Consider the following 21,251-nt stretch of genomic DNA (forward strand, 5'->3'; position numbering starts at 1 on the left):
CATGCCCAGCTGTGCTGTAGAGAGCACGTGGAGAAAAATATTTGGCCATCCCTTCCCTTTTTTTTTTTTGGTGGACTTGACAATATGAGGGTTGCAGTTGGATTTGATGACCTTTAAGATTTTCTCCAAGCTGAATGATTCTGTGAAATGGGAGATGCTCTGAGTGCAGGGTGGAACCTCCTGCTGCCTTGTGTGAGACTGCTTGGCTACTCTGTAGGTTTTGGAGGCATCTTTGAAGTGGTGTAATTGCACTCTTAAAAGGTACCAACTTTTCCTTGTCTTGGCAGATGATTCCAATAGTTACTCCTTTATAAAATATGCATTCACTGTGTTAATTAGTGTAATTCAAAGTATGACTGCAATTCTTAAAATTCTGCTGTTGTATTGGTATTATATATAATGGGATATTAATGCAATAAACTAATTTATTCAAGTTAGAAAAATTCTGGCAAGTTAAAAAAAAAGTGATTTTCTGGTTTGCTAAAGGCAAGTGTTCTGAGCTTTCTTAATAAACACTCTTCTCCTACAATATTTATGTTATGTTAAACTACATTTTGAGAAAGAAAGCAGTACTAAATTTAAAAAAAAAAAAAAGCAAACAAAAATTCCGACCCCAAATCTCTCACTATACTCCTTTATTATACATTTATACATTCCTGTTTTTGTGGTAACTTATATGTATATTTTTAAACCTTTTCAACAGCTTGTCCTGGGACATATACATCTGAAATAATCTTGCATCTAAATAATAATCCAGCACGATACATACTAACATTGTCTGGCACACTGAGGTCACCAAAAATGGATTTCCATCCCCCCTTTTTAATACTGATGCCAGTTCCTCTGGGTGTGGAAACTGAAGCAGACGTCACCATCATTCCGCAGGATTTTTTAAGGTAAAAATCTCAAAGTATATTTATTACAGAAATCATGAATAATTGTTTGTTTCATTCATTTCTGAGAAAGTGAATTATTATTTATTTGTGAATGTTAGTATTAGTTTTATGCTCAGCAGAAGAATCTGTATATTTAAGAGAAAATTAATTAATACTGTTAAATCTTCAACCAGCCCATGTTTTTTCCTCAAACATACCTGCTTTGTGAAGTGTAAATTCTGATATCTTCACTCTATGAATTTATACCAGAAATAGAATATTACTATGGATAACAAAAATATTCAAAGAAGAGACTTACCAGGATTTTTGTTGTTTTTAGCCAGATACTAAGGTTTTAAATATTATTTCTAATTTTTCACATTGTGGTAACATGAAATCTTTCTGTCATTTTATTTTTTCTACTCAACTGGTTTGAGGTTTAGTTAATTGAACAGTTGGTGGGGTTGTAGTTCTTTGTGGTTTTTTCCTTCCTTCTTTTCAGGTGAGGTTTTATTGAAAAGGACAGCAGAAATGTTTTAATCCTGCCCCTTGTTTCAATAAGAAATCCATATATTTTTTATTTGTCTGTGGATCACTCACTCCATCCTGGTACTTGAATCTAAAACAGACTTTTTGTAATTTTTATATAATGTGGTATAACTTAGCATTGCAACTATTCAAATTTCCAAGATTTAGCTTTGCTGTTTGTAATTAGTAAAGAGTGCTGATATTTGTTTGCTATGTTTTTCAATACTAGAATTACAGCAAAAATTTCCTTTTGTTATAAATTAATGAAATTACCTTCAAATTATTACTGTCTTGTCTTGTTTGAGTTGTGCTGATTTATCAAGTGATTTGTCTGTTGTCAGTAGCTCAGTGGTTGGAACTGAAGGGATTTCACATGGGTCTGGAGTGACTGCTGTTCTTATTTCAGAGCTGAAACCTGGAACTACATAACTACATAATGAAGTGTCTTCAGCATCTTCACAAATTTACCCTTAATATTTCTGTTTTATAACTTTATAACTTAATTGTGCAATAGTATAATTTAATAAACATTAGTGAAAGCTTTAAGTTTCAGAAAACTCATTATGCCTTTTGTAGTACAGTTAAGTAGAAATTTCATTGGGATGTTCAGATATTGCGGGCCAGCATAAAATGTTCAGATACATACAAAGAAAAGAAACTAGCATCTAAATGATGGAAGAATTTAATTTTTTAAATTAGTTTCATTTGATTTGCACTTGAGAACTAAAGTTGTTATTCTGTATTCAGCTGTGAAAGAGTTTTGTGAATGTGAAAATCTATGAATTAACTTGATTACTGCAATCCTGTGACCACAAGCACCTACTATTTATGTTTAACACAGGGATTCACAAATTAGAGTTAAACTTCCTGAGCTTGAACTTGCAGATGGTACCAGGACTTGCCCTTTTTTTGTGGAGTTCCCAGAGGGAGAAAATGTTGTTCTTTCATCAGATGGCACAGCTAATGAAATGACCTGCCGCATCAGCTTCAGCTCATCAAAGCCAATGTCATTCTTAGGGGAAATCTTATTTATTGACCAAGAAGATAACAGGTAAAGTGTGCAATTCAGATTCACCTGGGGGAAGGTTCCAGACTGGCCAAGCTGGATATAAAACACAGAACTCACAGGAGTTGGGTCAAGGAACACAAGAATCTATTGTTATCACTGCTTTTAATGAAGAATTGGGACCACAGTTGGGCTAAGAATGATTTATTGCTCAGGTAAACCTCAGTCTCAAAGGCTGTGAGATTTCAAAGGAGCAGCCAATCAGCCATAGCTCAAAGTAGTCACAAGTGCTTCATTCTAAGACAATATAGAACTTTCTAATCTGATGGACAGTTGCCACAAAGTTTATTTTGCTTTTCTAACCTATCACCTTTACCTAATTCTGCTGCACTGCAGATACTTTTATCCAGTGGTCTGCTATTACATGTTCACAAATATGCTTCTATTGTAACTTCTAAACTCTTAGCTTACTCTGTACAATAACACCCCTGCATTATAAACCCTTCACCATCTTATTAATACAATTTTTTACTTAAGGCATACTCTTACTTACAACTATAGAAACATAAGTTTATGATTTTTCTACTTAATGTCTGTGTACTTTATTTTTACATCAATCCAAGCTTCTTCCAAGGCTGCAGATCAAACTCTTCAGTGTCTGTGGAAGTTTCTAACTTTCCATTTTCCACAAGAATCCTGTGAAAAAAAATGAAAATGAAAGATAGACATTTATTTATTTTTTTCAACTGAATTACATTCAAGACTAAAAAATTCAGCTTAGGTCTCTTAGGTAAAATCCATCTAAGTGTCCTTCTTAAGGTCTTGTTTCAAGATCTCATTCATATCTACTGGTAACTCATCTCTTCAGCTCTGTCAGGGATGGAATTAGAGGGTGAATGCAAGATTAAGAAAGATGGGCATTGTTTGTATTAAAGTCCTGTACTTAGTTTTTTTTTGACTAAAGCAACTATTTTGAGAGATAAATAATTTCATCTGCAGCTTAAAATGGGCTTTTAAACAAATATAAAACTAAATTTTATATTATTTTGATGCAAGGGTTATGGATATTCAGGTTATTGCTGCTCTCTGGGTTAATATTTCATATTTTTCTGTATACATTGTCAGCAAAGAATCTATTTGTCATTAATTTTATTTATTTATAGGATTTAATCATTGTGTGGGATGTGGTTCATAAATGTGCTAAAGCTTGCTGTAATTACAAGAAAAGAACAATTTAAGCTTATGATCAAATCTGAAATGTAGCTTCTGAGCAGGCACAATATTTAGTTTTAATAACTTTTTATATGATGCACTAGCAGCTTCTCAGATCTTGTTATAGAGAAATAAAAATTACTCCTGTGTAATAAAATCTTTTCTATATCTGCCATTAAAAGGAAATAAAGAATATGACCCTCAATTTAAAGGCAAACTGAATGTGTTTCTTAAAAAAAGATAGCAAATAAAAGTCATCTAAATAACCTTAACAGCCATTCCTGCTCATGAGGGTGAAAAAATTCATTCTCTGGAATGCCAAATAATTTCAGAATTGTTGCTGGATTTTAAAATGTAGAACTAAAGTATCTGTTAAAGGACAGAACTCATAACAGCAGTTACTAATGTGTATGGGATTTCCTGACAGGCAGTTGAGTTGTGGGTGGCTTTAGGAGCAGGTGAAAACCTGAGCAAAACAGCATCAGAAATGAAATAATTATGGGTGTGTCTTTGGTCAGTGTGGGAATATTATTTGTATTGGCTTTCAGGTGAAATTATTTTTATTGTAACCAGAAATAATTCTTTTCTTCACTTAGAAATGTCTCAGTTACTGAGACTGACTGTTTCCTTCTTCTTCTAATAATCTCCATGATAATTCTATGATAAATCCAAATCTGGATAACACTGCTGGTACTATATGTGCTTTGATATTGCACTCTGTAATACCATGGAGCTGGAATTTCTTGTTCTCTGCATATCTTCTCCTCATTCCTGCCAGCCCCCATGGGAGCCCTGTGCAACGTGTTCAAACCTGATTCAACCAATTATCTGAGCATTTGAACAATTTGGTTCAAACCGTGTATCTAATGAATTTAAACTGCTTTGTTAATTTGAGTATTTTAGAAAGACAAGATTTCAGGGTCTTCTTGATCTTTAGTAATAAAACAATGAAACCTATAACCTTTTATAACACCTATAAAGGCAAACTGGTCTTGAAAAAGTTCCTGGACTGTTTAATAGGCCGTGAAATCTCACAGTATCAGTTGCTGAAGATGTATTAATTTTTCAGGTGTTCTCTCTTTATATTTCCATTTTCAAAGTGATAATGTGTACTTTAAAATGATTTGAACTAAACTTTTGAACTTCAACTCCTATTCTGTATTCTGGGATATTCTTATTAAAATAAGCAAGTCAAGATTTTCAGAGGTTGGTAAAATATTGTATTCTACAATATTCTTTTTCAATTTTCTCAGAAAAAAAGCCTTAACTGCTAAGCAGAACTAGTTCTAGGCATATTTCAAAGCAGGAGATAAACACTCCACAGGGGTTGACCCTGGCTGGATGTCAGGCACCCACCAAAGCCTCTCTGTCACTCCCCTCTGCCACTGGAAAGTGGAGAGAAAATATAATAAAATGTTCATGAGTTGAGATAAAAATAGAAGGGAGATCACTCATCAAATACCCTCATGGGCAAAACAGACTCAAATTAGAGATATTAAATTTATTACTAAAAAATCAAAGCAAGATAATGAGAGGTAAAATACAACTTTAAAAACACCTTCCCTTCACCCCTCTCTCCTTCCTAGCTCTACCTCTTCCCCAGCAGTGGAGGGAAATGGGGTATGGAGGTTGTGGTCAATTCATCTCACAATTCATTGCTTCTGCTTAGGGAAAGGAGTCCTTCCCTTGCTCCACCATGGGCTCCCTTCCATGGGAGACAGTTCTCCATGAACTTCTCCAATGTGAGTCCATCCCATGGGCAGCAGTCCTCCCCAGCCTGCTGTGTCCTCTGCCATGGGGTGCAGTCCTTCAAGGACAGCCTGGGTCCCCCAAGGGGTCACAAGTCCTGCCAGGAAACCTGCTCCAGGGTGGGCTTCTCTCTCCACAGGTCTGCAGGTCTCAGCCAGGAGCCTGCTCCACCACAGGCATCCCATGGGTTCACAGCCTCCTCTCAGCATCCCGGTGCCCATTTTGGGTCTCCTCCATGGGCTGAGGTGATCTCTGCACCCCTGTGCCCCATTCTGGGCTGAGGTGATCTCTGCATCCCTGTGCCCCATTCTGGGCTGAGGTGATCTCTGCACCCCTGTGCCCCATTCTGGGCTGAGGTGATCTCTGCATCCCTGTGCCCCATTCTGCGCTGAGGTGATCTCTGCACCCCTGTGCCCCATTCTGGGCTGAGGTAATCTCTGCACCCCTGTGCCCTTCCCGGGCTGCCTCACCAGGATCTCACCAAGGGCTGCAAGGGAATCCCAGCTCTGGTACCTCAAGCACCTCCTGCTCCTCCTTCTGCACTGACCTTGGTCTGCAGGGCTGACCAAGATTCTCACTGATTCTCACTCTCCTCTTCTCTGCCTGCATTATATCTGTGCCATAACTTAAAGAAAAAATCTTAAGTATGGTATCACAGAGATTTTGCCACCATTTCTACTTGGCCCAGATTTGTCCAGTGGCAAATCAGTCTTTGGGCTGGCTGCTGTTGGCTCTGATGGAGGTGGAGGAAGCCTCCAGCAGCTTCTCAAAGCCACCCCTGTAGCTCCCCTCACTACCAAAACCTGGCCATACAAACCCAATGCACTTAGGCTCTGTAGTATTTTACATTTCTAAATTCAGGTCTAAAATGTCAGTAGGATTGATTCACATAGCCCATACTTAGTCCTAAATAAGAATGAATTTTTTTGCTTTAAAACAGAGTGAACATTGGCTAGAGAATAGATAATGTTGGATTTGGCTGCTTTACGGAAAACATTTGAAAGATGACAGGCAATCATTTTTTATACTAAATCAATATTAAATGTAACTGTAAAAGAAAACTGAAGAGATATATGATTGTCATTTATGAAATAATTTACTGTGTGCACAGATTCCCTTAAATGGAACATATGAAAGTGCATTAATTTCTAATAAATGCATAAGTACATAATTCTGATATTACTTTAAATCTTTCTTTTTGCTCCCTTGAATCCAAAGCAGAAGAAATTACTCATCCTTACATAGGACTGATAGGAATTCAGAAGTAAAAGTTAACATGAAATCTAAGACTGTCTTGAGCAAGTATTTAATAAATGGGAGAAATATTTAGCTATGACACATACTTTGCAAAACAAAAAAACCCTCTGCAAACATGGCATGTTTATATATTTGTTCTCTGATTATTGTTATTATATATTTTAATTTGATGATTATACAAAGAGTTTAGCAGAAAATAAATTTTTCTGCCATCTTGATTGAAATGACTTTTAACTTACTATTTCTGAGAATAAGTAGTATAAGTAGTAAACAGGCAATCAACGAAAATGGTGCTCTGGGCAGAAAAATATACTAAAATCCCCACATGTGGTGTAAATAGGTTGGTGTGTCATTGGTGACACAAGTGTGCTGAGGTGTTTTCCTCCAATGTTCTACAGTTCTCCCTTCCCTCTTCCTCTACCACTGGGAAGCCATGGAAACTCCTGAAAATTCTGAATTTATTCACATTATTCATGGCTGGAACTTCAGGAAGAGAGAATGTCAGGGAATGTAGCCTGTAATAACAATATGATAGCAGTGAGACACAGTCACTAACCCAATTATGGATTGGTTCCAGTTGTTTTGATAGTCCATCAGATCTCAGTGTCTCACAGGGGAAAACATTCCCTTTGCTTTTGGGAAGCATGCCCAAAGCATCCAGCTCTTTAATAGGCTCTGCTGGCAAATGTCAAATCCATGGATTCTGTTGGCATGCCTGGGAGAGCAGGAGCTGTCAATTTCTTTCAATATCATTCACATTTCATGAGAAAGCAGGGAGCTAGGAAACACTGGAGTTCTTGATATTTGCATGCTGCTCTGCAGCATTCATCTGACCTAGGAATATGTTGGCATTTTACTTCAGATAGTTGGGAGTGCTTTTGAAAACCAGGATGGTCCAAGCCCATTAATCACTCTGTTCTTTTCTGTGCTTGTGCCTTTCTGCCATTGTGATGGTCCCTGACAGCTGAAGCATCTCTTATTCAGGAATTAAGTGTTAACGTCACTGCTGCTACTAGGAAAAAATGTGACTGCTTTCCCAGCTATAAGTGTCACATATAGCATGAAATTATGTGTCAGCCACTATTCACTGTTGTATTATATTGGTTGCTGGGGAAGCCTGAGCTCCTGCTACAAAGGATAAGGATCCTTCAATGTTGGGGAACTGCTTATTTGTGAATAATGGCAGAGCTGGCATGGGTCATCTTTTCCTCTTCCAGTTCCATCATCTCTGTATTTGTTCTAGGATTTTTGAGGGGAGGGAGGAGGGCAGGTCTTTATTAATATTTAAATTGCAACTTCCCAGCATCTAACATTGTGAATAAAGAACATTGTTCTTTATTCCTAAAGATCTGTAAAATGCCACTCTCTTAGGTAAGGTTTTCTTTCGTCACTAATCACTTCTGCAAGCAATTTGTTTTGTTTCCTAAACTGGTAGTGTGAGTTTTTCTTAAATATTTTTTCTTAGTTTACACAAATGAGGTTGCTACAGGAACTTTTTAGATGCTGATGGATTTGGATCTTTTTCTCATTAGAAATTTAGTGATGTTCTGCATCTCTTAATGAATACTATTGAAGAAGGGTTATTTAACTATGCCTACATATTTAGAACATTTGGGGTACTTGGATACAAAAAAATGACTTGTTTGTACTTAGGAAATACCTGAAATTCCATAGAGCAGATTGAAATAGATAAATATATTTTGATTTGGGTTCTTTTGTCTTTCCACAAACATTAAAACAAACAAATTAATGAAAAAAAAAACCAGAGTTAATTTAGAAGAAGTGAAAGCCCTTCTATATAAGCTTTGTTTTACAGGGTTGAATGGTATTTTTTTGTCATCACAGTTGGAGCTTTGCTTCTGGTGCTCAGCAGGTTTCAGATGTTGGTAAACACAATATATTTAGTGGCCATTCTTGTTTTCTGTGTTCTTTGGAAATATGCATTAGGGAATAAACACTGGAGTAGCAGTGGCAATGATGGTTCATGCAGATAACAAATTTTTTACTTGCATTAGTAAACATTATAAAACCAAATACACTGAATAATTTAATGTATTTAGTGACTTCACATTTGCTAACAGCACAAATACCTTTCATTCCAATAGAATAATATAGACTTTTCTAATATTTCATTAAACTCTGCTACAAATACAAAATAAATATGTTGTACAAGACTTCTAGTTTTGTAACATTATTTCATTAATGATGTTGTAAGTAAAGGTCAGTGGTAGAAGATGCTTTTACATGTACAGAATGCACATGTCTTTGTAATCTCTCATCTGTATTTGTATGCTGGTGTGCATGCTTCTCTGTCTGGTGCCCTCTGACTCAGTTCCTCAAAGGCATATGATAAATAGTTAGCTCCTAGCACCTTCACTTTTCTGCCATGTGTCCTTGTGAATGGAGGGGTGTTATTTGAATCTCAGATGAAAATTTTAGGTACAGACTCATTCTTGAATTTTGTTTCAAATAGCACTTCTGGGAAAATGCTGCAATAAAGTACATACTGGGTTATAAAGTACTTACTGGATAATACAGTGCTTACTGATAAGTGGACAGATGGCCAATAGGTGAGTTGAAGTTTATTATCTCATAATGCCTAAGTTTGGAAAGAACTTCCAGAGATCATCTCAGCCCCTCTTCAAGGAATCAACTCTATTGCCCAGTTGATTTTTTTAGTATCTTTAAGGATGAGACTCCATAACTTCTCTGGGCAGACTTTTCCAGTGTTTAGCCACTCTCATGGTTTTAGTGGTTTTTTTGTTTTTTTTTTCTCTTATGATGAGATAGAATTTCCTGTATTTAAATTTGTACTCTCTGTATTTTTGAGGTCTCACTAAGCATTACTGAGAAGAGTTTCCATTTCCTTACTCCCTCCCATCTGATACTTGCACATAGACAAGGTCTCCTTGAGCCTTCTTACAGCTGAACACCCCCCACAACAGCTTCTTCAGTCCCTTCTACATCCTTCAGTCCTGACCTCCACCATCTCCTGCGCACTGCAGCCACAGTCATGGAAGTTTAATCCTTATGATCAATATCAGCTGCAGAATCAGTTGTTGACTTGCAGGATCCATCTCCCTCTCCTCAATATGTGCATTGTTTGCTGTTGGCTGGGTGTGTTCGTGTCTCTTACTGTGTTACCACAGCAGCCACCAAGGCACATCCAGGAAACGGTGCAGCAGCACCATGAGCTCTGAGGGGTTTATCTGTACACAGGTGTTCTGTTGTGGGGCTGTTTTTATATTGTACATTGTGCAGTTCCTTCCTTTGCTCTGAGTAGTTTCACTCATGGAATTTGTGTGAGTGGTTCAGATGTACTGCAGTTCCCAAGCACACTTTTCTGTGTTACATTACTGTGCAAATCTGAGTACGAGTAAAGATTTCCCTGAATCCCAGCTTGGCATTTCTTGGGTCGGCTGTCTGTCTCTGCCCTGAGATGCGTGGGATGGTTCTGAGGCAGCCCGTGCTTTTGAAAAATGAGTCTGGACTCTTCACTTTTTCGGTCTTCAGGTTGTTTATTATTTCTTATCTACAAAATTTTCTTTTTACCCAGTTGAGATCTGCTCAGCAAGGCAGCCACAGGCACTCTGACCGCCCCTGAGGCGGTGTTGTGCTTTTATACTACAAACTACATATAACATATTTACTTTTAATTCCCAATACCTATCACCCATGTTAAACAGTGGCCTTCTACTCTAAACCAATCCCCAAGTGCCAACATCACAGCAGAAAATGGAGAACAAGAAGAAGAAAGAAGAAGGACTAGACACACCCTTATTCCTCCTTTTTGTCCCCATACCAAAAAATCCTAAAACCTACATTTTCACCCTGTGAACACCTTGTTTTTACACCATTTAAACCTATGTGGCTTTCACATCCCCATGCCAAGCTGGCAATTCCTTGGAAGGATCAAAATCAAGCCACCAGGTGTTCCGGGCAGCATGCCAGGGTCTCCGAGCCCCTCAATGGGGTTCTCGGCAACTCTGGAAATCAAATCCAGAGGAATGTGCTGAGTTCCCACAGGCATTTAGGATGGAAATAGCTGAGGTGCTTACCTCAAACTGAGAAGTCAGGAAGTTGACTGAGTCTGATAAGTTACATGAAAGTAACTCAGATGTCTGCATTGAGAGCTATCTCTCATTAATTTCTGTACAGCTTCCTGCCCCTCACTCTGTTGTCTGAAGTTCACCTGAGTGCCTGCAGAATACTGACAGTTGCCATTTATCACAGTAAAGTCGTGAGTTGGAAGCTGCAAACCTTTCTGTGTTGTAGTTATTGATCCTGTGTGTCTTTCAATGGCTTGGTAAAGGTAGAACGAACGAGCCCTGACACTTGTTTTGAGCATGTACAGTTGTACATTTTGTGCACACAGGTAGGTGTGGATGTGACTCTCACAGCCATCTGTCCTGCTGGTGCTCTGCTGCTGAGATTATTTGCTGAATAAAAGCTGAAAGAAAGATGTTTGCTGCAAGAAATATTATTCTGCACAGTGCAAGTAGCCAGAGTCCTTGCCTTACCTTCAGCCAAGTTCCAGTAGGATTAACATTTCCTAAGAGCAAACCAAAGCATTGCAGAGCTGGATTATCTACTTAAATGTTTGTAAGATATCAAATTGGAATCTCAATGGGAATATTTACCTGTAAGAAAGTTGGCTATGGATTTTGTTGGAACCTTGCTCTGTTTATTAAAGTTGCCTTGAAAGTGATGTCCAAGAATATTGTGTTTGGAGAGTGGAGTATGAAGGAGGAAACAAAGCTATCTTCTGATACTTTTAAAGCACTTATTTTTTCCTTGATTATCTTATTCCACAAAAAAACCCCAGTAAAATCTAATTATCTCATACTATGTATAAATTAATCTGAGAGGTCTTGTCATATCTTTTAATATCAATCTAAATTTGCAATAAATATAAATTTATTTTTGGTTGTTTCAAGGAAACAGAAAATATATTAATTTCTTCTGTGCAAGGTATATTTTCAATATGCATAATTCTCAATGTATTAAAGCAAGATGGATATCAGCATGCTGTTTGAATAATTAAAACACATTTTTCTTTTTACTTTTGGCAGTTTAGTCAAAACAATTAATTAAAATTAATGTTTTTTAATAAATAAATAAGGACTACAAACTCAGCTATTTAATAACATAGGACTAAGCTCAGTTTAATTACCTGTCATTTGCAATGAGCTAAGAACATAAATACAGATGGCTCCCAGCATTGCATTGATGGCAATAATTTGCTTGTTGACTACACACTGAGAGACTGGGGTGAAGTACAAAAAGAGGGTTAAAAGGTGGATTGCTGCACATCAATAAAGTTGCTGCAGGTAGAGCAGACACTCCAGTGAACATCAGAGCATGGACATCAATTTCTGTTATATTCCAGCAACTGCAGTCAATATCTTATTGTTTTTAAATTGAATCTATTTATTTTTAAATATTTATTTTGACATTTCTGTAAAGTCTTGCAGAATAAATGCTGCATCAAAACAGAAGTTGCTTTTCAAGAAAAATTCCTTTGTCAATAGTTGTAGGACAAATTATTTAGCAAGTTAGCAGGCTTCTTTAAGAGACTTATTAATGTCAGTTGTAATTTTAGTAGTTTTTATTTTTCATTTTAGAAATACAGAGTTATTTTATTTCATTAAATCTTTGCTGACTCTTTCAGACTGATGGTACACTCAGGCTCATAGTAAAACTAGGAAGTGGAAATACTATACCAAACTTCAGCATTTTGGCGGGTTCAGTCCCACCTGCGTAATCTGTTCAACCACTAGAGAAGAATGAAGGAGTTCTGAGATCTTCACTCTGTCTTCTGTTCTTGTGCTGAAAAATATCTTGATTACCATTGGCAAATAGAAAATGGTAACTTCTGTTTTGTTTTCAACAGGTTCTCATTTCAGGTTGCTGGAACAGCAGACAATTGTCTTCTCACCTTATACCCATTCTTGGCATTGCACTCCTCTGATCAAAAAATTATCTGGAGAAGCAGTAAGCAGTCAAAACTCTACCTCTGAAATTATATGATGTCCATTAGTATTAGAAAACCAGTGTTTTCAGGGTGATAACAAGAATATGATTATCAAGACAGCATTTTCCCTCATTTATTGCAGGGGAAAACCACAATTAAACTTTTTAATAGCTTCAGTTTTCTTGTTGAAAAGGAGGACCACTTATATAATTGATCAGATCAGAATTACTGAAAAATATTGCACAAACTGAAATCTTACAGAATGTTTGTGAAATTTTAAAAATATGAATAGGGAAAACAGCCAAAACATTAGAAAATAAGTTAATTTGAATTGATAGACAGTGATCATATGTTTTGAAGAAAGCAAAAGAGAAACCACATGATGTTATTTTAAAATGTGATCATTATTTGCCTGTTGGGAATAGTTTTCAGGGTTTTATAACTCCTGTCCTTGAAGGGATAAAGGCACAGCTAACTTTTAGGGTCTAATAAAAACCTGTGGTCAGGAGCAGAAATATTTTTATCTGCATTATGTCTCCCTGCCTGCCCCTGTCTGTAAATCTCTGCCTGTGTCCCCCCTGCTGGAGCCATCTCTGCTGCCTCAGTGATCTGTGATCTCTGTGTGTGGCTGTCATTGTATAATCCAGGCTGGGAGGGATCCCTGGGGCCATCTAGTCCTGCTTAAAGCAGGTTCAGTGTGGGGTAAATGATGACTTTTTTTTTTTTTTTTAATAGCTGTATATGTGATCTGATGTATTTTGATGAAATAGAGAAGTTTTTTAGGTAAGCAAGTTCTTAGATCTGAGACAGATTTAGCATCAAAGTCTGAATTCTAAGACTGCATCAACTTAAAGTAAGTGTGTCACTCAGAGTATTCAAGAGAAAAGAGAACTGATACTTGGGAAATTGAGAAAGGGATTAGCAAGAAGACAGGTCATGTTTTGGTTTTTTCATCCAAATGTAAGAAGATAGGTATAAGTACCACATCATTCAGGGATCATAGCACAATTAAATGACAGTAGGAAGAGGAAAAATATTATTTATTATTAATGTGTAATTTTTTGATAATTTTCTTTATTTTTTTGTGACCAATATACCATTTTTGCAAGCTTGTTTTTAAAGATGCTTTGTCGATTTCCATTAAGGATTAAGCCAAAAATGAAGTGATGGTTTTATAATAAATGATCTCCCATTAATATTGGGATATTTCTGTCCTGCACTGATTGCTTATTGGTTTGTTTACACATCAGTTTGTGTTAGTTTTGAAGCAAGCCATTACTGCTAAATGCCTTGAGTATTTTTATGTGATTTTGTATAGACTCTGTTGGTGTTGAATGCTGTTTAATGGGTGACCAAACCTTATCTATACAACACAGTGTCTGAAAGGTATCCCGGAAGGCTTTGCCTCCACTCTGACACTGTGCTTTTGTTTTACTTCCTACAGATGGTAAAAATAACAGTGCCAGCAATCAAAAGTTAAAAGATAATCATAGAGAGTTCTTGCTTCTCTTAGTGGTGTGTTTGCTTCTCTGGAAACTTCACTTGGTGCCTCTTGTTTTGAACTGACAACAGAGGATCCTTTAATCCCATCTTAGGCCAACATGAGAATATCAGAACATCTGTCACTTCAGAACTGATGGATTGATAAAGTTTACTTCTGAGTTTTGTTTGTAAAATATGTGTTGTCAAGTCTGAAAGAGCTTGATAATGATGAGAGACTCATTACACAGCTGTGAACAACAAGTCTTAAGAGTATTTTGTCATGACACAGAATTCTTGAACTAGCATTGTTCTGATAGGGACTTTTCAGCAAGCAGGAAGATGCAGCCTGTAAAATACACAGTCAATGGGGAAAAAACCCCAAAAATGCATGAATTTTTTTCTGGACCCGGTCAAATGACCAAAGTAAGATTTTTATGAGTCAAATAAGAACTGTTACTTGATTAATTGAAGCATGAAGTAGAAAAATATAGAAGTAGATATTTATAATGTGTTAGAGCACAGACAGTAAAATGTGTTTTCTCAGCTGCAACTTGAATCTTTTTTTACAGACAATAAAGATTTCAGCACTGGAGAAGTTGTTCTACAGCCATGCTTTACACCAGCATCACCTTCACATACCCATTCCACAAGTTCCTTAGGTGCAAATAGTGGCTCCAGCTGTGAAGATTCTCAATCAGGTATAGTACAGCACATAAAGTCAATGATCTTATAAAGAATTAGACTCTTCACATTGTATTGGTTTTTGTTCTTAAATCCCAGTAATATTTTTTTTTAATTCACAAGGGTATAAATTAATTTTATTTTTGCATAATTTAGTGAAACTGCAGCAGTGGTATTACAATACACCTTCAAGGATGGAGATTGACCTAAGTTAGTTGTGCTGTAAGGAAAACTATTGTTTGTTTTCTTAGTTACCTTTTTGTGCAATGACATTGTTGTTGATGTGAACAACTAATAGTTTTTAAAATATATTAGTTATGAACAGATCAGAATTTAGGAGTGAGAAAACCTAGCAGAAGGGAGAAAAGTCCAAAGGCTTATAGATGTAGCGGGAGTTATACCTGTACAATAACTGTTAAAGTGAACTTGCAGTGACTGACAGGCAAAGCTGGGTCTGTTGGAACTGTGTGTGAGACTGTTCCTTTTAAGATTCTGGCTATAGTTTTGTAAGCCATGCTTGAATTTTTTTTTTTTGTTGGTTGGGTAATGCTTTTTATGAAAGTGAAATTAAATTCCAATATATCACTTTCTTTATTCCTAAGATGTGTAAATGTAATTTAAATTGTTTTTTTCTAAAGTAAATTGATCATTTGTTGTCTGGCAGTTTTTGTTCTTTGTTAACAATTCTGTGTTGAATATTTTTGTACTAGACAAAATAGGGGAAATAGGAAATCTTCCTGGATGTTTTATTTTGTGTGTATCCTTCAGAGACTACCACTGATGAAGGTGAGAGTGATGAATATGAAAGTGAAGAGAATGAAGAAGGAAGTGAAGAGAGTAAAACTGACAGTGGAACTGATGAGAAAGGAGATAAGTGTGAATTATCATTTTTTCCTGATGAAGATGAGGAGGACTACATGTTCTTTCAAAAGACACTAAATGCTGTCCAGAGTTGGTTCACACTCTTTGGCTGGTCTAAGGGACAGAATCCCATTTCCATACCTTATTCACTGAGAAGGTAATTGATGCCTAACTCCTGTCTGTCTCATAACAGGATAACAGATCTACTCATGGGGTTTGGGTATGATCTAAGGAATAGAAACACACTCCAATGCACAGTTTTCTATCAAAATTGTAGCTTCTATATGGTGCTTATATGAAAATATCATCCAGGCGTTAGTTTTTACTTTCTAAGATACTGTGTATCATAATGCAGTGTGTGTTAAATATGCAGTTCAAACTGTATGTCATCTTCCTAACTGGAACTGATTCTCCTCTGAGACTGAAACAGTTCTAGCCTTTGTCCCTTTTTTGGTGGCATAAGCAGGTTCTTTAAAATGTCTTTTCCCCCCACATAATCTAAAGATCAAGAAACAAATGAGAAATAATATTTTATAATTGAGTCTTGCAAGCACTCTGGAAATAACATCAGTTGTGATGGCCTCACTGATTTGATTTTATCTATCTTGGTGCTAAATAGTGAAGAAGCTACTTTGCTGGGAAAGACTCACATAGACATTTATAAACATGATAAAAATCCAAATTATATTTGGCAGAAAGCATTTATTTATGAAGGTATAAATATTCCATGCAGTTCAAAATCCTTACTTTATTATGAAAGTTCTGTAAAGATGAAAAAATGCTGTACTTTTCAACCCTCCTTGCTGCTGTTTTTAATTCATGGTTCCTTAAATTAGCCTTGTGATACATGTAATTGTAGCTCATTTTGTGCATATAGAAGAATAATATCAAATTATATCAATATAATATCAAAACATTTTCTCTCCTAGTGATGTGTGTATAGTCCAGCTAACTGTTGCACAAGAAAAGAATTTTAAACGAAGGGTTGACAAAGATAAGGGTTTTTATGAAATGTTAGTGCATCTGAATGGACAATCAATACCAGGCATTGCAGCAAGCCAGTCATTGTCCACTGATCCAGTAGAAAGAATGCTCCAACTCCACTGGCAGCACACTGAATTGCTTTCCTTCCTTAAGTAAGTTCAATTATGATTAAATATTTCTGTGTGTCTCTTTTCCTTCAAATTTTTAAAATTAGCCTTCCTCAAGCCTAGTTCTAACTGGATGGTATACAGTGAATTTAGGGTTTCCTTTATCATTTTTGTAAGATAAGATGTATGTGTTATAACCTTTCATTTATTTTTACCAAGGTTATCTGTGCAGTTTGCAGTAATCAAAATGTCCTCTGGTAGGGTTATATCCAGCGCAGGAATTCCACAGGAACTCTGCTGCCTTAATTGCAAAAGATGACTTGCAGCCTTTCTTCTTAGTCAGGCTCAGTGGACAGTCAGATCAAGTTTTTCATTCATAATTTCACCATTCCACTGATGCTCTTGGTGGAACCTGATGACTCCTTTGGCTTTCATGTGGAAATGGATAGTATTTGTTTTGATGTTTCATGTTATATTAAATCCTTCCTGGAGGAGCAATGCTCAAAAAGAAGCCAATCTATCCAGAGCTGTATGTTCTTTAAGTGTGTAATTGTAGCCATAGGAATTGAACATGAGTTTCTATCCATGAAGATTATCTAAGCATTTAAAGGAGCTGGATCACTACTCCAGAGGCTATTCAGATTGAGGAGATTACACAAAGATAAAATAACTTGAAAAAATTTGATTTTTCTTAATTCTGTTTCCTATTAACTTCTCCTGCTTTGTGATTTCAGAAGGAAAGGAGCATATCTTCCTCATATTATGCCAGAATTTCTGCTTTCACCAGAAGATTATGAGTTATGGACTGAAGTGAATACTGGAGTGAGGGTAGGTAGGTTTGGTGTTTTTTCTTCTTTTAACAAAGCCCATGTGCTCAGTTTCAGTCCTTTGGATTCTAGTGGAAATTCTTGGTGGTCCATGAGTGTTCTTACTGTGGTGACTGTTTTGGATTGCATAACTCTAAGCACATGTGTGAGAGTAAGTAGGAATTTAAGCTGACTCCAAAATTTGCATTGGTCTCCCTGTTTTTTTCCAATTTCTTCTGATACTGTCAATATCTGATATTTATGTCCAACAAATATGTTTTAAAGTAGAGATCTGATTATCATACAGATTTTACCATCTTTAAGTATTTTGTGTGTTTTCCCTGTTTTCTGATTGCTGTTTTCACTCCTGTTGATTCCTTTTTATGGTGCTTATTCCTGAGACAGCAGCAAACTGCAGATGTTTGTAAATGTTGGTCACTATTGCACTATAGTAGATGTTATCACCTATTTATGTCACGGATTAATTATTGTCCTCTTGTGAATTTCCTGTCCAAACTGATGAAATGAATATTGAAAAAATATTCCCATCTTGTATCTGAAGTGTTTTGTACCTGAGGCGAAGAGGGGAACCATGAGAAGCCCAGGCAAGTTAAGTGGCAGGCGTATTTTTGTTCTGGAGAGCAGAACCTTTGAGACAATGAGCAAACGAGCTTGGACAGATGTGCTGCTGCAGATGTACAAGGTAAATTGCAGATGTATTTGCTACCAGATTCTGGGGAACTGATGGCTAAAAGCTTTATTTTGAAATAAATATAAATAAATTGAAAATTTATTTATATTTATTATAAAATAAATGATATTTGTTTTATATCCTGTGGTATACTGGAGGTTTATTTTTTTTTTGCAAACACATCTTTAAAACTAAATGCTTGTAAGTATTTTGTTTCTCTCTTTCAGAGAAAGAAAAAAGAGAGAGTGAGAATATTTTAATTGTCTTTAAAACCTTATAAGTGTGTTAATATGTTCCAACTAGGAAATATTATATTATAACAGTCTGCATTTTGTAGAATTAAATATTATAGAAATATTAGTGCAAGTAAAGAAAACTCTTTCATGCTTTTGTGTTACCTTGCTTAGAACCCTTTTTCACTGGACATAATTGCCTATATGTGTAACTGTAGCAATCATTACCTTATATTCAAATGGAATTCTTAAACAGCTAAGCATTTTTTATAATAACTATTCATTTTAAAATATGATCATCTTGGTCAGTATAGACTTCTCAGATTTTGTTCAATTTTTTTTTATTGGTGAGAAAGAAAAATCTTGGATGCCATGTTTTCCAAAGTAAAGCTTATGTGCTCTTCATGAGTGCATTTATGTGTCTAAGAGAAAAATTTATTTATTTCTATTCCAAGGGATGGAAAAGATATTAAAAATACAGCTAATATTTGGTCTTCCCAGTAAAAGTCAGACATGGATGTACTGGGGTGTGACTTCAGTGAAGGATCCACAGATGATTTAAGAGACTGGAGCATCTGTCCTTTAGGGAGAGACTGAAGGAGCTGAGACTGTTCAGCCAGAAGAGAGGGCTTGGGTGGAGGGGAGTATCTAAAATGAGTTTCATCTGAGGGGAGCTTGGTTGTAAGGAGGACAGTGCCAGACTCCTCAGTTGTGCCTCGTGACAGGGTAAGAGGCACCAGGCATGAGCTGAGGTGCAGGAAATGCCTTTGAAGTCAAAAAAGCTTTTTTCCTGTTAGAGTTACACACTAGAATGGATACCCTGAGGGGTTTGTGGAGTTACTGTCCTTGGAAATATCCAAAGCCCAGTGGGATGCAGTCCTGGAAAAGCACTCTGATTGTTCTTGGAGCAGGAAGTTTGGACCAGGCAATCTCTGGAGCCACCTTCCAACCTCAACTATTCTCTGACTATGTGATTAATGATTGGGAAAGCACAATAAAAAATAGAGATGAAACAGCATGTGTACTTGGGCTGAGACAGATGACTTAAGGACTCATGGGAACATGGGTTTAGAAAAACGCAATCATAGTTACCAGAAAGCAAGTCACTTTGCTGTTCTTTCAATTTGCTGTAGTATTCATAGGTACATGACAGACTAGCACAGAGCAAAACCCCACCAAAATTAATAGTATATGTGTGTTTTGTTGTTTGGATTTTGATTTTTTTTCCTGATGAGTTGAAATCCTGAAAAAAAGGTAGCTTGAAATGCCTTTATTCAATCAGATTTTATATTAGTCATGTTGAGGAAATCTCCAGTATCAATCCAGGACGGAGGATGAACAGATCATGAGCAGTTCTGCCAAAAAGGACTTGGAGGTGCTGGTGAATGAGAGGCTGGACATGAGCTCCCCATGTGCACCTGCAGCCCAGGAAATCAGTTCTGCCCTGAATTTTATTTTAGACCTTTAATGAGAATTTTTCAGGAGAAACAATCAGTGTAGTATGGACTTAAATAAGCAACTGGATCATGAAAGATGCAATCTGAATGTTTCTATAGATTGTGCTGGACATCAGTGTAAGTAGTTCAGCACTTAGAACTTTGGGTAGAACCTGCAGAGTTATCCATGGAATACAGGATAATTTCACAGGGTTCATCAAAACTTGATGAGTTGGAGAAAAGTTGAAAACAAAAATTATTTAGACTCAGAGAATATCTCAAATTGGAAGAGACCCATAAGGAGCATTGATTCCAACTCCCAGCTCCTCACAGGACTACCTAAGCTAAACCATATGACTAAGAGCATTCTCCAGATGCTCCCTGAACTCTGACTGAGTTGGTGCCATGACCACTTCCCAGGTCCAGTGACCAACCACCAACTGAGTGCAGAACATTTTCCTAAGATCTAAACTTGCCCTGTTGCAGCTTCATTCAATTTCCTTATGTCCATATTGCTGATCATCAGAGAGAGAAGATAAGCACCTTCATCTCCTGTCCTCCTCCTTGAGGAATTTGTAGATTGTGGTGAGGCCACTCTTCAGCCTTCTCCAAGCTGAACAAACCAAGTGATCTCAGCAGCTTCTTGTTTGTCTTGCCCTTGAGATCTTTCACCATCCTGTGTAGTGGTTATGTGGGTGCTAATGTACAATCTCCTAAATCTTCCCTAAATTAGAAAACCTTTTGAGTTTGAAGTGTTGTTTTTTTCTTTATCTGTCAGCTTGAAATTCTTTTTACAGTTCACACTTGAAAACATTTTTTTTCATTTCAGGTGTTTGTTCTTCCACGTGTTTCTTCCCGTATTGTTCCTGACCCCTCGAGCTTGGAATGCTTGCAGAACATGCCAGGAATAAAATCAGAACCTTTATGCAGTAATATATATTCTCGATATGAGCGAACCATCCTCATCTGGTTGAATAAAAATTATGAGAAAAATCGAAAAATTGTGTGGAAAGACAATGAAAGAGGTGAGATAACTCTTTCAGTGCACTCTTTCTTCTAATACTCTTTTTGTAGATTTTTGCAATTGTTAATGATAGAGATATTGTGACAACTTGCCGCTGAAAGTATTTTTTGATATGTTATTGCCTACCCATGTGTATTTCCTTTCCTTGTGTTTCAGTGTTTCAAGATCAGTGCCCTTTGATTAGCACTGTTCATGATATGATGTGTCTTACAGTTTTTAACTAGGCATAAAGGATGATGTAAGCCTTCTCACTTTCTTCTTTCCATTAATGTTGTCAGGAAGTGCTAGCAGTAATTGTTTTGTCTTCATATTCCTGTTTATAGTCAGACACAGTTGTTACTATGT

The 21,251-nt window shown here is 36.6% G+C and overlaps 1 protein-coding gene across 1 annotated transcript in view; it reads left to right on the forward strand.

The window, feature by feature from the left end:
- Positions 1-21,251, forward strand: part of CFAP47 (cilia and flagella associated protein 47) — a 259,907-nt gene that overhangs the window by 39,893 nt on the left and 198,763 nt on the right. Inside the window, exons 25-34 of the mRNA XM_064710667.1 lie at positions 704-896; positions 2,245-2,454; positions 5,291-5,363; positions 5,510-5,596; positions 12,299-12,371; positions 15,533-15,782; positions 16,555-16,761; positions 17,451-17,544; positions 18,085-18,225; positions 20,712-20,907. Coding sequence (XP_064566737.1) covers positions 704-896; positions 2,245-2,454; positions 5,291-5,363; positions 5,510-5,596; positions 12,299-12,371; positions 15,533-15,782; positions 16,555-16,761; positions 17,451-17,544; positions 18,085-18,225; positions 20,712-20,907 — 1,524 coding nt within the window. The remainder of the gene's footprint in view (positions 1-703; positions 897-2,244; positions 2,455-5,290; positions 5,364-5,509; positions 5,597-12,298; positions 12,372-15,532; positions 15,783-16,554; positions 16,762-17,450; positions 17,545-18,084; positions 18,226-20,711; positions 20,908-21,251) is intronic.

This window comes from Zonotrichia leucophrys, chromosome 1 (assembly GCF_028769735.1).
Source record: "Zonotrichia leucophrys gambelii isolate GWCS_2022_RI chromosome 1, RI_Zleu_2.0, whole genome shotgun sequence".
NCBI classification, from domain to species: domain Eukaryota; kingdom Metazoa; phylum Chordata; class Aves; order Passeriformes; family Passerellidae; genus Zonotrichia; species Zonotrichia leucophrys.